The 15,260-nt window shown below is 36.2% G+C and overlaps 1 protein-coding gene across 1 annotated transcript; it reads left to right on the top strand.

Annotated features, from left to right (window-relative positions):
• Window positions 1-8,019: 8,019 nt before the first annotated feature.
• Window positions 8,020-10,597, top strand: LOC140151791 (G-protein coupled receptor GRL101-like). Its single transcript, XM_072174128.1, has 3 exons — window positions 8,020-9,156; window positions 9,432-9,667; window positions 10,202-10,597. The coding sequence occupies exons 1-3, from the start codon at window positions 8,046-8,048 to the stop codon at window positions 10,436-10,438; spliced, it is 1,584 nt and encodes a 527-aa protein (XP_072030229.1). The 5' UTR covers window positions 8,020-8,045; the 3' UTR covers window positions 10,439-10,597.
• Window positions 10,598-15,260: the final 4,663 nt, after the last annotated feature.

Genomic DNA, 15,260 nt, shown 5'->3' with positions numbered 1-15,260 from the left:
CCTAAAGGTGCTTTAGCCATTTTCGTATTTTGTGTCCAACTTAGGAATCCAAGGTGCAGCCAAATTTAGACATTTTCACCTCCATGTAATATGGGATCTACCATACAGAATGTAGCTGATCTTCAATTTTTATCAGATCTAATTATAAAAAAAATCATAGACTCCGGGCAGCGAATGACAAATCAAATTACTCATTAATAATCTTTTTTTTTCCTTTTTGTCTTTACGATTGTAATATCAATTGCAGAAGACTTGAGCTTACCAGCATTAAGACATGATCTAACCTCTGGCTGTCGTCAAGGTCGTGTCCGGTGTATGGACGATAATCGATGCATATCTACGACGTATTTGTGTGATTTTAAACAGCAGTGTGATGATGGAAGCGACGAATACATGTGTGGTATAAAAAATTCAAATATACAAAAACTTTTACTCTATACACAAAATACTTCAAAATAGCATCCACCCCAAAACCACTACACATCTACATAAACCCCCACACACTACCCTTATGCAAAATCACAGAACACTCCCTACACACACCCCTCACCTACACACCTCCATTGAAAATGATAGTCTTTATAAGTTATTACCAAAATTGGTAAAAAAACCTTTTTGAAAGTATCTGTAAATTCCGCAAAGATACACATAATTGAAGTCGATTATGCATGTATCGAATTACTTGTTATCGATCGACTCGATATTCATTACTATGGTAACATTATGCATGACACCTCAAAACGTTATTTTTTCAGTGCCTCTTCCATGTGAACACGACCAGTATCGTTGCGCTAATGGTCAATGTATTTTAAAGAGAAGACATTGTGATCTTATAGTTGACTGCGTAGATGGATCCGATGAAATACAATGTGGTAAATAGCTAATGGGTTTGTCTGTCTTTCTGTATGTCCGTTTTTCGTCGTGATTTCCGCATATGGTCATGTTTTTTGAGGTGGGCACCCAAAAAAGGTGGAGCTGTCACATTTTCCAAAATATTTTCTCTTCTTATTCTTATATTTTTGCTAAAATCCATCATGAAGAAATGGTTTTGGTCTTATTTTGAAGATAAATTATTAATTAAATGAAATAATAACAAATACAGTTGAACAAATCAATTAATTAATTTCAACAGCTTAATTAAGTTAATTAGTCAGGGGTGGAGCCGGAAGCGGAGGAGCCGGAAGCGGAGGAGCTCTGTGTAATTCCAATGGGAAGTTGGTGTTCATTTTAAAATTTATGCATTTGTTGCCTCAGTAGGAGTAAAAATGCATTTGCATGATGTTAATTTTATTATATTAACTTTCTATAACTATAATTAGCTAGTTAATCTTAATAAATTTAGTAATTAAGGATTTAACAAGCTTTTAATTAATGCAGTGGAATGTGTGTCATGCAATATAATGGGCTTTAAATTTTGCATGCATTTCATCTGTCATAAATAGATCTTTTAAATTGTTTTATCTTTGAAATATCTATAAAATAAATCTTCTCAAAGGAGATTATTACAGTCAAGGATTTAATCATTTAATGACATATTGATCTCTGGCTATTGTTAAATAGTTTATTGATGTAGGCTAATTGTGCATGTATGCCTATTGTACATGTACTATTGTTACAAATTATTCACTGTATATTGATTTTTGGAACACCCTATATGGGAATTGGATATTTATGTGATATTATAGCAATTCTTTAAACTATTTTCAATATATTTTCCAAATTAATGGCACTTAGTGAAATTTTTCATTAAATTAAACAATTTAAAATTTAACTTTTTTCACACCCTGTATTACACAATGGGCTTAACAAATATAGTGCAAACTTTATATTCAATGAAAACACTAATTGTGTTCATTCCAAATATCAAGTTTATTTTCAAATTTAATATACCATGTAGAAATATTGGAGTGGTAAAGAAATGTAATTTTTTATGTATTTTTCAGTGGAATCACCCTGTATATTTTTTGGCACACCCTGTATATCCACTCAAACTTTACAGATTTGCAATCCTGACAATATATGCTTTCTAAAAATGTATAATTTTACATAGTTTGGGTGAAAACCTTTTGAAATATAATCAGAAATACAAAAAAGGAGTTGATTTTTGGCAAATTGCAAGATGTGACGCAATTGGGTCCCACCTCAAAAAACATGACCATATATAGTTACGAAAAGTTTTACAGAACATGGCTAAACGATTTCTCCCCCTTCTGACAGCGAGAGTGCCCCATCCGAGATCTTCCAACATTTGGGTGACACTGCTTTCCCTCTGATAGTCCCCTGTGCAAAATCTTGCAACTTTTCTCTGCACACTCTCAAGTTTGTTTATTAGCCCTGCTCTGTATGGGTCCCACGCACAACTGGCGTACTCTAGGATTGGACACACTAGTGCCAAATATCCAGTAGACTTCACTTCCCCGGGACAAAACTACAGATAGCGAGTTACTCAGCGATCATGTTGCACTGCCGAAATATTGATGCTGTTGCGCCCTCTACAGTTAATACAAAAGGGTGGTTAAAGTTTTCTTAAAGTCCGTCCCCCACAGAACTCCAGGGTGCACTACACCAAATCCTTCCGCATTTGGTGTAACCCTTCATAGTTCCGGTAAAAATAGCACCTATGCGAAATATATCGGCGTCCCGAGGGAACCAAATTTGAGTGACTCTTGGTTGTTTTGATAAAAAAGATAGAATAGGAGCTCAACATTACATATCTGTTCAGAAACTTTTCTGAATCGAATGTGCATGGGTAATAGGCCCTCGGAACAATATCATGGCCGGAAATGGTAAGGAGGCGAGCGTGTCGGCTGAAATTCGGGATGGCGCTGTTCAGGAGTTCGTATCTCTCAAGTTTGTCTTAACTTGTCCCGAAAAATTAAATTTAAATAAAAGTTTAATCTTTATTTAAGACATTGGTTTGATCAAAATATTAAAAATGTTGTTACATGGGGTAGAAAAACAAACTTACTTTCTTGTATTTTCCCGTGTATTTCAATGGGACGATTATTTAGTGGTGTGTGCCCTCCATGTTAAATAGCCAGAGCGCTGAGCCAGTAGGTTTTCTTTTATACAGAAACCCTTCCTGAGCGTTATTACTAATATTATTTCAGAATTAAAATTTGACGGTAATCGTACATTATGGATTTTAAACAAACGTCATTTTCTCCTTGTCTTTTCGAAACATATCATATTAAGATAAGTCGTCGGTTGGCTTCCAGTGCTACGACGGTACTTGGTTACCTTCACATGCATACTGTGACGGACAACGAGATTGTACGGGCAAAATTTGGGAGGATGAACCAACTGCTTGTTGTAAGCAAAATAGGTTGTCGTGTTAAAAGGAAGCTATATAGCAAACAAATTATTTTCTGAATGTATCAACCTCCTATTCTATATATATATATATTCCAAATATTATCGACAAACTATGTTTTGGCACGCTATTTGCTTGAAATAATTAATACTCGTATATCTTGTTCTGGCTTCCCACGTCATATATTTGTCTTCGTAGCTGTCAAATTCGCTCATTTGGTTAAATAAAAGGTCCGAGAATTGAAAAGAACTGATCTAATATTAAACCTAGCGGTATATAAATGCAGTTTACTAGCTTTTATTGGTATACTAAGTTAGTGTCCGAATACGGTATGTTATCTTATTTTCCAGCTTCCATTGTCTGTAATAAACAGGACCAAATGGAATGTAAAAACTTGGCCTGTGCAGATGTTAACTTTCGATGTTTATATGGACTTGATGAGTATGGTTTGCAATATGGGTGCAGAGATGCTACTCATCTCCGCAACTGTGGTAAATGTTTTATTATAGTCCCGAATTATATTATAATATTTAATACCAATTTATATAATTAATATGATAAATTAATATTTCAATATAATCTTGTTTGATTAATTAATTTTAATAATAGTCACTACAAGAAACTTATCTGACTGAATATTGACTGTATATGTAATGAAATCCTGAAAAGTTTAAACGTTCAATAATTGCCTGAAAACATCGCACTCAAGGACGAGACTCATCTATTTTTTTTTTATTCTACAGGTGTATATTTACCCGGGATATTTACTCTACGATTACGCTCAAATACATTCTTTTAGTAATGAAGTTTGGAATTAAATCAAAATACTGGACTTACTATTTTTAGCAAAGCTACGTTGCGTGTGATACCATCACACTTCATCAGGCAACTGACCCGCTGGACTGGTCATGTGACAAACTTCATATACTACAACTGGATGACTGAAAACATTCATCAATTCTTTTAGTAATATTCACTCATTATAACTTTTGATCGTTTATTTCTTTACAGAACATTTTGAATGCCCTAATGGGACACTGAAATGTCCCGACTCTTATTGCATTCAGCTTCAACACCGGTGCAACGGTGTATTGGAATGCCCGAATGGTGAAGATGAACTAGACTGTGGTAAGTGGTGCAGGTGGTGTTGGTTGTGGTGCAGGTGGTGTTGGTTCTGATAGCGGTTGGTGGTCGTGATGTTGGTGCCCGTGTTTGCGTTGGTAGCTGTGCTGTTGATGGTGGTTGTGGTGGAGTTCAGTAGTGGTATTATGTATATCTTATTCATTATAATCTGAAAACATTGTCAATCATATCTGCAGAGATCTATACTTGTCCTGGTCATTACCGTTGTCATGGTTACCATATCTGTTTGATTCAAAACCAAATTTGTGATGGTGTACGACAATGCCCATCTGGTGACGATGAAGAATTATGTGGTGAGTTTTGAAATAGATTTAGTTTCCATCAAATCATATTCATTTATCATCAAATACATTGTCTGAGATATGTGTTAATTAAAATCAATGTATTTCTATTCTCTTATGCAATCTGCATACGATTTATCAAAAATGAAAAAACACAATTTATTTTGACTTTGACATTGCTAGTACAGAGGTCTAGTACAGATTGAAGGCTACTCGGCCGCCAATATCTAACCTTTCCCCCATTATTTGTACATATTTCTTTCTGGTCTCATTAAAGGTTTCAAGTGTCCTGATGGTTGTTTGTGCACCGGTCTTTCTTATGTTTGCCACGACATTGTGTGGACATCACAAAATGGCGCCCTGATCCCATACACTGTACGCCATTTGTAAGTCACATGCATTTTGTAACTCAAATAAGTTTGCAAGTCATGTTCTAGTCAATAACATTAATAATTCAATCGACATGTGTGACAGGTGTGATTATGATAATAAAGCGTTGATTATGTCATCTATAAAGCAAGACAGTGAGATACTTTGGTGTTTTCTGACTTGGAGTAAGTGATTCAAAGCTACACCAGGAGATCAGATTGTAATGTAATGATGAAATGTCTATTGAAAAGTTATTATTTGATTAATGAGGTTTATTTTAACATCATAACATCGTACATTTCTAACAGACATCTCGTAAATTTGATGGTCACAAATACCTCACGGAGGCATACAGTAGAAGGCGTACTTTTCATCAACTTGGACTTATTCAAGATGATCATTGTATTGTAAGTAGATGAGCCGGAACATTTATACGTTGCTAATATTTTCTTACGCATACGTGGTCTTTAAAGAGCATTCGGAAGTACAAATCAATCAAATGGAACATGTGATCTGTGTGTTAAAGTCCCATTGAAGCAGATGATCAATTGAATACAACAATATTATATGCATAAAATATTTTTATCGTCGGATATTCTGATTGGTATTTCTTGTAAGATCCAGCCATTATTTTAATTACGTAATCCATACTCTGTGTTTGTTCCAGAAATTTATCCGGTAATAGTTTAAATGATATAAGTGAATCTTTTCGTCAAAATGTAAACCTACAAACTTTGTAAGTAGCAAGTGTAGAATCTTCACAGATCATATCACAATGCAGAAAACAGTACATTGAAACATAATAGGTTTAAAGTTTAAATATCGTAATACGAATTACTGCAGAAACGGGTAAGACGATGTTAATGTCGAATGATCAAATAAGTAAGTACCACTTGGTCAGGTCTGCCTACTATGGAATATATATGACACCAAACTACACTCATAGAGCTTCTTCATTATCTAGTTTAAACACATTTAATAGCCTTGGATCAGATCTTCGATCAAAAGCGATTCTCACACACGCATATGTGTATGGTCCATACGATTCTATGCGATGAGTGCAGGGCAAAACATTCAAAATTGTATTAATCTATTAATCCTGTTAGTGTTACATCACTACTTCTACGGCGAATGTAACAATTACATATTGATCTGTACTTTCAGAGTACTTGCCGCAAATGACATTGAGTACATACCAAATGGTACATTCGATGCACTTAGATTTGTAAAATCTTTGTAAGTATTACCATTATTATTATTATTATTATTATTATTTTGCAATGTCATATAAAACGGTCACTTTAGGTATAATGAATGATGACTTTTGTGAGCAACCAGGACTTCATAAATCACATTTAAGTGTGCCAATTCATGTGTTACAGGATGTCTTAATAAACAACAGTCTTCATTTGTTTCGTTTTCAATTCCAAGGGACCTGTCTGCAAATCCAATTATTCATATTGATGTTGGTGCTTTTCGCAACTTACATAGTCTAAAATTTCTGTAAGTAAACTATATGTAACGTTTCAATGATTGAAGGCATATGTACTCGCTAGTTTGATCTATTATATATAATCGCGCTGGTCTCCACCCCAAATGGAATTATTTCTAAATAAAATAACGGTTGAATAACATTTACATTCATAGCTAAATCTCAGTCAATTTCAGTTTAATCACTTTGAATGTTCTAAGTTGTTTACTACAGTTATAACGATTTTAATTTCAGTGACATTCGTAAAACTAGTATTATTGGTGCAACATCCGCTGTATTTTACGACCTAGTGCAATTGGACACACTGTAAGTAATCATTTTTCTTTTAAACATGTTGTATTCCGGGGACTTTCAACACTAAGATGTGTATTATGTGTAGTCCAAAGACCCCCTGTTTTATTGCCCCTTTCCCCAAAATACATCATACTTATCTTGTTCCCACCCTAGACTATGCCATAGTCGAATTTTATTAAAAATATGTTATTATTAGTCATGATGAACCCATTTCGTTGAACTCAAAATTATACTGATGTTTATTAAAATTAAAGTATTCAATAGTCAATGGTCATAAAGAGTTAAAAAATATCAGACGATTAGTGACAATAAAAGTAATTGAATTCAACATTAACTTGCATAATTATAACGGCTCACTTTAATACTGAACAATTCTGATTTTGGAATCTACCAGTTTATTGATAGCGAACCCCGAAATTTGGGAAGCTAACAAACAGAGGGAGTAGGGTGACTGATCAGATGTGAAAATCTATCAATTGTGCACACATTAATTAAATCAGAGTTTTAAGCTTAAATACAATATCCAGAGTATGCACAATGGGCAAGTGGACTACGGGGTAGTCTAGTTCCCACCCCGGCACATTTTTGCTCCCAAGACAATTTTTGTTTAAGAAATACTACAGCACTGTACTTTTACGACATCTAATCCCAAAACATCTACCCAGGAAAGACCACATTTTATAATCTGCCCAGGAAAGACTATATTTTATAATTTGCCGAGGAAAGATCACATTTTTAGTATCTTACCGTATTGTGTTAGTATCTGCCCGCGAAAGACGCTAATTCTTTAGCAGTTTCCTGCAAAAGGACCCTATTATTCACATTATTATGTTTCCAGAATCTTCCTTCCTATACTGTGTACAGAGTTGAAGAATCCAATATAATCAAAACTCATAGCTCGACCAATAAATCTGTGTATTTGGTTTTTAAACACCATCCAATTTTATATCACAATTTTTCCCACGAAAAACCCAATGTTGAAAGATGCGGACACACATACATGTCACTTTACTACTGGAATGGAAGGTATATAATTTTGTCTCAGTTCTCTAGCATGTTATTTTTTCCTTCAAGTTTGTGATTGTTTCTCCAATCAATTCCACTTTTCTTCAGATATTCTGATAACTATTTCTTCTGCTGCCTTGTCAGCGACATGGAAACAGTGACCAGTTGCCTACCAGAGCCAGACCAGTTTTCATCATGCCAGGATCTCATGCGTAATCAATTTCTACGAATTTGTATGTGGCTTCTTGGTTTAAGCGCTTTCCTTGGCAATGTATTTGTCATACTGTGGAGAACAGTGTTTTGTGGTGCAAAAGAGCGCTCAAATTCTGTACAAGATATATTGGTGTTGAACTTGGCCATTGCAGATGGTCTTATGGGGGTCTACATGTTAACTATTGCTGCAGTCGATATGTATTATAGAGAAGTTTACATAGCCCACGCTGATGATTGGAAGAGTAGTATTCTCTGTCAGGTTGCTGGATCTTTTTCAGTCATTTCTTGCGAAGCATCGGTTTGCTTTCTAACAATTATCAGTTTTGATAGATATGTGTGTATATCATTTCCTTTTAGTAATAGAAAATTGAAGCGTAAATCTGTCAAAATTGTAGCTTTAGTAGTTTGGGTGTTTGTAAGCATTGTAGGTCTTGTACCTTTATTTGCACCACGTTATTTCGGTGATCATTTCTACAGTCGGTCAAGTGTCTGCCTTTCCTTACCCTTAAGTAACGATCGTCCTCCCGGTTGGTTCTATTCAGTATTCTGGTCGTTGGGAGCAAACCTTGTTTGTTTCATCCTCATTTTAGCTTGCTATATTGCAATTTACATTGAAGCCCAAGTTTCGGCAAAGATTCGACATGTTGACTCCAAGAAACAGAATGAGCTTGATATGGCCATGAGGATGTTGTTTCTAGTTGGTACTGACTTCATATGTTGGATGCCAGTCATTGTTATGGGTATATTGGCTACTTGTAACATAGTGCTTATACCTCCTGTAGTTTATGTTTGGACTGCCGTATTTATATTACCAATAAACTCATCTCTGAACCCCTATTTATACACAATCTTAACGAGAGAAATAAAACGGAGAAGTTTACGAAGTACTTTGAGAAAATCGAATAACAGTGCCGGATTGACCTCTCAATCTACAAAAGGGAAATCGAAATATCATGGAGAAGAAGAGAACAGTGTTAGTATGACGAAACAGTCAACAAAGAAAACTGTGGAGTTTGACCAATCATTACAGAAAGCTACAGGCGGTGGTAAGTACTTCAAAGAAGAAAAGATGATGATGATGATGATGATGATGATGATGATGATGATGATGATGATGATGATGATGATGTATGTTGTGGTTGTCTTAGAAGTGGTCTCAGGACAGTGGTCATGGTGGTGGCGATGAAGACGAAAAATGATAAAAACAGGATGACTTCGACCAGGACAATGTGATAATCAATGAATTTGAAAAAATTTACACAAATAAAGATTTATGCGTTTTCATGAGTTTATACAATATTTGATATTTCCTTCTTTCTAGCATTTCACCTATCAAATCTGGTCACCAGTCACATTTTAAGAAGCCGTTTGATTCCTGCAATTGACAAACATCTAATAGAGCCATATTTGTTATCTAAAATCATCGAACAAGGACTGCGGTTAAATGCAGCACATTTGAATCAAATTCAAAGAGACCTGATGAAAGCATTGGACTCTTGTCATTCCTCAGAAGGCGGTCATGGACAAGTTGACGAAGAACATATACTTATTGAAGAGGTATTCATTCTACTAGCATTTTCAAACTTGTAGATATTTTCAAACTTAAAATTTGAATGCCTTATTCAAACTAGATTAAATGCCAAACTAGATTTATTATAGCATACGCACCAACAGTTTGATTAGCGTTATAGAAACACAAAATATGTCATAATTATTTATCATTCTTCTAAAATCATTAAAATAGGAAGTCATACAATTGTTAACACAAAAATGTGGGAGCCATGAAGCTTCTTTTGTCAAATATGCTACATTGAAAATGTGTAATTTTATTAAAATGAGTGCTCAGAGAGCACCTCTCATCATACCTTAAAAATCTTAAAACTCCTGTGCTTTTAGGCTCCGCACCAGGAACCTGTGTCATTTTGTTAATTGTGAAGGGTTAAAAATAAAAACTTGGATTGGAGGTTACAAACAACACTGGTCATTGACATATTTAGGACCCCACCAACTAAAATGACGGTACCAATTTGATTTCGATCTCAATATCATTACACTTATTTGACAATTTATATTGGTTTTGTTTAATTTCAGATTGGGTGCCATGTGCGCGCATTTTTGATCGCAAGTGATGTCAAAGAATTAACTAAACACAAACTTTTATCTAATCGGACCGCAAGCGAGATGGAACAGGAGCAAAATGTAGCAGAAATACAGTCACGTGATTTGAAATCAGAAGATTTGAATGCTTTGGACAATTTACTGTTAAGACTTCGCAAGTCAGAAAGTGCAGTCTTAAACACTATTTCAATGCACTCGGCAGATGTCTGAATGCATTGCTCAGTCCAGAATAATTGTCCAGATAGCTGTCAATAACTATTTCACCTGTTGTCTGATCAAATTCCACCTGTATATTACTTCAGATATTGCACATTTCGAACAAAGATTTCGTGGTAACATAACACGTAACGTATTTGTCTGTTCACTATAAGATTCCTATTGCGGCATCCTGCACATCACAGGTACAACGTCGCCAAGGTACCAGAATGGTACCAGTGGCGTAGCCTCATAGGGCACGGGGGGCACGTGCCCCCATCGATTGCAAAATTTAGAAAATCCCAACTGCCAGAAAATGGCTTGTGCCCCCCCATCACACCCGGTGCCCCCAATCATGGTCGGTGCCCCCCCCCCCCTCCAATCGGATGACCCACGTTACGCCACTGAATGGTACACACACAGTACACAGTACCGATGCTGCTGGTACTCTACTGGTACTGTACAGTACCTCGGCGACGGTGCACACCGTCATCATCCCTATATCTTCGTGTTAAAAATTGCCGTGATAGTACGATGAATCCTCACGTTTTTCAACAACTACGCATGGTGATTTTATTCGAGATAGGCCGTGCAACTCAGGCTAAGCATACAATTTGAGATTTTGAGCGCCTGCCACACTGTTTCTATTCTATGTTTTACGATTTTCGCATGATCAATATATGGCTGGCCGTAACCGCCACAACGTGGAGCTGCTACGCGTAGCTTACTTTTCGCTTCGCGGAGCTAAATTGACCAATCATGTTAGATCTTTTCATTACGCGGAGCCAGTGGATGCATCCTCGTTCCAGAGAGAGAAAACTCTTGCCAAAATTAATGTTTACTATGGGGATTTTAAATGAATCGCTTGTAAATAAACCACGACCAGTTGTACAGGATCAATACCATTGTTTGATTAGTGTATAGTCAATGTTACCTTGCATGCATGTGTCATGTGTGTGGCGTGTTTGTTTGTTTGTTTGTTTGTCTACTGTGTCAGGCCAGGATCACTGACACCCACGGTACTGATACTCTCATACTATCACGGTGATCATATTGTTGAATGTTGTTGACTTAAAAATAATCATGATGCAGTCATGTCTACAGTAGAACTCACCACGACCTTTGAAGGACTTAAACCCTATTAAAAGCTATTAAACCAAGATAACACTCAATGAAAACGGCTCAACTATGTTACATCAGATCTTCTCTGGTTAAATACACACTGCACTTGTGTCTGTTTTACCTGTGCAATGAGCAATGAGCTGGTATTATAGTTTCAGTTGGGTGAACGATTATAAAGCGAACGCAAGGTAACAATACTGTGGGCTTTTGTTTACGAAATGAGACAATAGTCTACTTATTGTTAACCAGCGTTCTTGAAAATGAGAAGCTTAATGACTTAACACGGTTTAGAAATAATTTCTTCATATTTTTTGGTACAAAAGTACCAATATTTCCAAACACCTAAATTAGCTAAAAATTTAGAACATGTTACAAAACTATATTTTCTAGAATTTCAGAGAATACTTTAAATATTGGTCGGTTATTTTTTACACAGTAGTGACGTCAACTAGGCAATGGCCTATACTTCTAACATACACTATTTGTAGAGGTCACGCGTCAATGGTGAGCGCACTGAGTATTGTGTATAGGAAAACGGACAGTAACTACAGTATGTATGGCCTACTACTAGTATATAAAGTAAATCCGAACTGGTTTGCAGTTTGCTGAAGGTCGAATTCCGCAGGGACACCGCGCAAGTTATACAAATTAGCTCCCGGCGATACACTGCAGATCGCAGAACTGTGATCATAGTTTACCACCACTCTGCCTAGCTATATAGTTATGTACAATACTGTATGAGTTTCTTATGAGTGCATGCCCAAATAATAAGTCAGTTCGTACTTTTCATAAACTACTTTTTGAATCATAACTTTCGTGACCGAGGATATCTTGCAACTACGTGACGCTCGTCTGGCAAATTCTTAATGAATAAATTCGCTTCACGTAATGAGTAAGTCGTACCGGTACTTAATTAGTCAGTTTTACCTCCGAGTAATGAAAAACTCTAACATGATCATGATTGGTCAATTTGGCTCCACGGAGCAAAAAGTCAGCTACGCGTATATCCAGCTCCACGTTGTGGCGGTTGCGGCCTACCATATCAGTATCCCATATGATATTTCTATTGCAAGAAAATTTTATTTGTTGTCAGGTTTTGTCTTAAATACACTAACTGGAAATTAAATACACTAATTAGTGAGGACCGGTATTTTGCTGTGGATATGTTTAACTGTAATTTGCGGGTAAAAAATTTGAAATCCTGAGTAAAAATTTTGATCATATTCAACTCTTTGAGAAAAAATTTATATAAAAGAATGCATGTAAAATCCAGCTGCAATACAATGTACATTATTGACACACTATCACCCTCTTTATCTACGGCAATAATAGAATATCGATTTCAATCGAATTGAATACGATGCTCAGTTTTGAGTTTGTAGTTGACTACTAAGCGACCTAAGCGATCGATTGCTAGCCAATCAGATAGAACTCCTTTTCTTGCGTTCGGTGAAATACCAGTCGCCCGTCGCTCACCAACGGAGTATTAAATTTATATTTATCGAATAGGAAGTCGACACTGTGCGGTGTACCTGCGCAGGCGGACTCAATAGGAATCTGGTTGTGTAGTTGTATATATCAACTAAGTGCTGTATTTCAGAAATTTGAACAAGACAATGATAAGTGAGCACCAACTTAAGCTTTAAGATTCCCCACGTGGCAAGTCTAAAATCTAAATCATAAATAAAATTGGCATAATCATATATTTACCTTTACATATTTCTTTATTTTAACATAATTATATGCAAACATGAAACAAGCATATTGTGAAAGTATCAAAGGGGTTTCTTATGAAATGGCACTTTACTAGTCAATGGCATAAATTATTTTTTGAAACCGAGGCATTGAAATCATGCATTTAGAGAATATTTGCCAAAAATCATCCAAGATGGCCGATATGGCACAAAATCAAAATTGCACAAGTCCAGTGAACTTTTGTTTCACAACCAAAAATTTCAATGTTATTGGGTTTAATATGACCAATTAGTAGGTGTATGCAAACAAAATCTTAAGTGCCATTGAAGGTCATTGACTCATTCACAACAATAGAGGTTATCCACTTCACTCATGAGTGACTTCTAACAAAAGGCGCTGGTTCCCGTAGTATTCCTCATTCAAACCAATATTCAATGCATGGCCTCGGAGCAGAGGATGATTTAAGGAAGCCCCATCATGCACTGCAAACGTGTTATCACTAGAGTTTCAACTGCCACTTTACTTTTCAAATCGCATTGAATTCTGTGCAAAAGATGTTGTTTAAGAATTGTGCGTGTGTCATTATTACTTGGTCGATTTCAGAACAAAAGTGATGTATGCATTTAGATAATTCACACCTTCTGTAGGTAACATAAAATGTGAAATCGACTAGCATTTTGAATGCGTTTTGTAAATATATCAGTCCAAATTCAAATTTAACCGTGCCCGTCAATGCAATGTGCGAGCAGTGGTGTCATGTTCACTCACACAGCTGTGCTAACCGCAAGTCAACACAGTGGCGTGGTGGGAAGTGCTTAAATCATCCTCTGGCCTCGGAGTTGCCTGCATGACTTTCGCGGGCTATTTTGAAACAGTTATGGTTGTACATTCAGGTACTTCTTTTGAAAGTCCTAAACAAGGTATTGCCAGCAGCAAGTTGTAGATGGTATATAGGCCTAAATATAAGAAAATGTTTAGGGTTGAGATCAGGTGAAAAATACATCGAATGAGCACGGAACTTCACATGTTCAGAAAGGTGTCTTCTTGATTCGAAAGGAGTATGGAAATTCCAAAGGGAAGCTGGTGATTTAATCTGTAACTCGAGATCTAATTGTTCAATTTTTTAACCTTTTTACAGAAGGTATGATAGAGGTATTACTGGCAACTCTGCCAAATTACAGCCCAGTAGGCCACGTTTTTCACCTGATCTTATTGATCTGAATATTTTGTGCCATTCTTGAGCAGTGCTGAACTCAGCCACTGGCAATAAGCGCACTGTGGCGATGGACCAATTTTGACTCGCACTTACAGGAAAACGAAATAAGTTATGTTGCTGTAATTTGCAAGATAGTTACATAATATTATTGGCATTAACTTCCCCAATTTTTACAGAAAAATATTGAAAAATAAGAGAATGAGCTCAATTTAGAAGAGAAATGTCTGTGCACAGTTGAGCTCCCTGCAGGTCTATAGGAGTGTTATAATCAAGTTGATGGTTTATTGGTCATCCCTAATAAAACAATGAAATGTATAAAATGTAAAATGGAGTCGATCTTGCATTTGGACCCTTGCGAAGGACCCTGCCATGACTCTCCAGTCGGGTAGGAGGGATGAGATCTTTTGTTCGAATAGAAGCAGAAAGCCCTTTTGCCAACTTACGACAATGGTCCTTCCTCATATCAGCTAGAGAGTCTAGCTGGCACAGATTAAGAGCGTTATCATGAACATCATACAAATTGCCCAGAACTATTTTGCAAGCTCTTTTTTGCAGCTGCTCTAAAGTATGATCTTGAGTTGTGGTGAGTGAGGAATGCCAAACTACATCCGCGTATTCACGTGATGGTCGAACATATCCTTTGTAAATTGAACATAAATTCCTGGGTATTAAAACCAAACCTTTTTTAAAATTTCAGCAATGTTTCTATCCCATTTGAGGTTGTCCTGCATCCAAATACCCGAAATTTTTGCGTCGGAAACAAATTTGAGAGGAATGTCATTGATTTTGATAACATTATTGGGT

The sequence above is a fragment of the Amphiura filiformis genome, chromosome 5, assembly GCF_039555335.1.
Source record: "Amphiura filiformis chromosome 5, Afil_fr2py, whole genome shotgun sequence".
Classification (NCBI taxonomy): domain Eukaryota; kingdom Metazoa; phylum Echinodermata; class Ophiuroidea; order Amphilepidida; family Amphiuridae; genus Amphiura; species Amphiura filiformis.
Note: the sequence above shows the minus strand (reverse complement) of the source record. Positions and strands in the feature narration are given on the sequence as shown.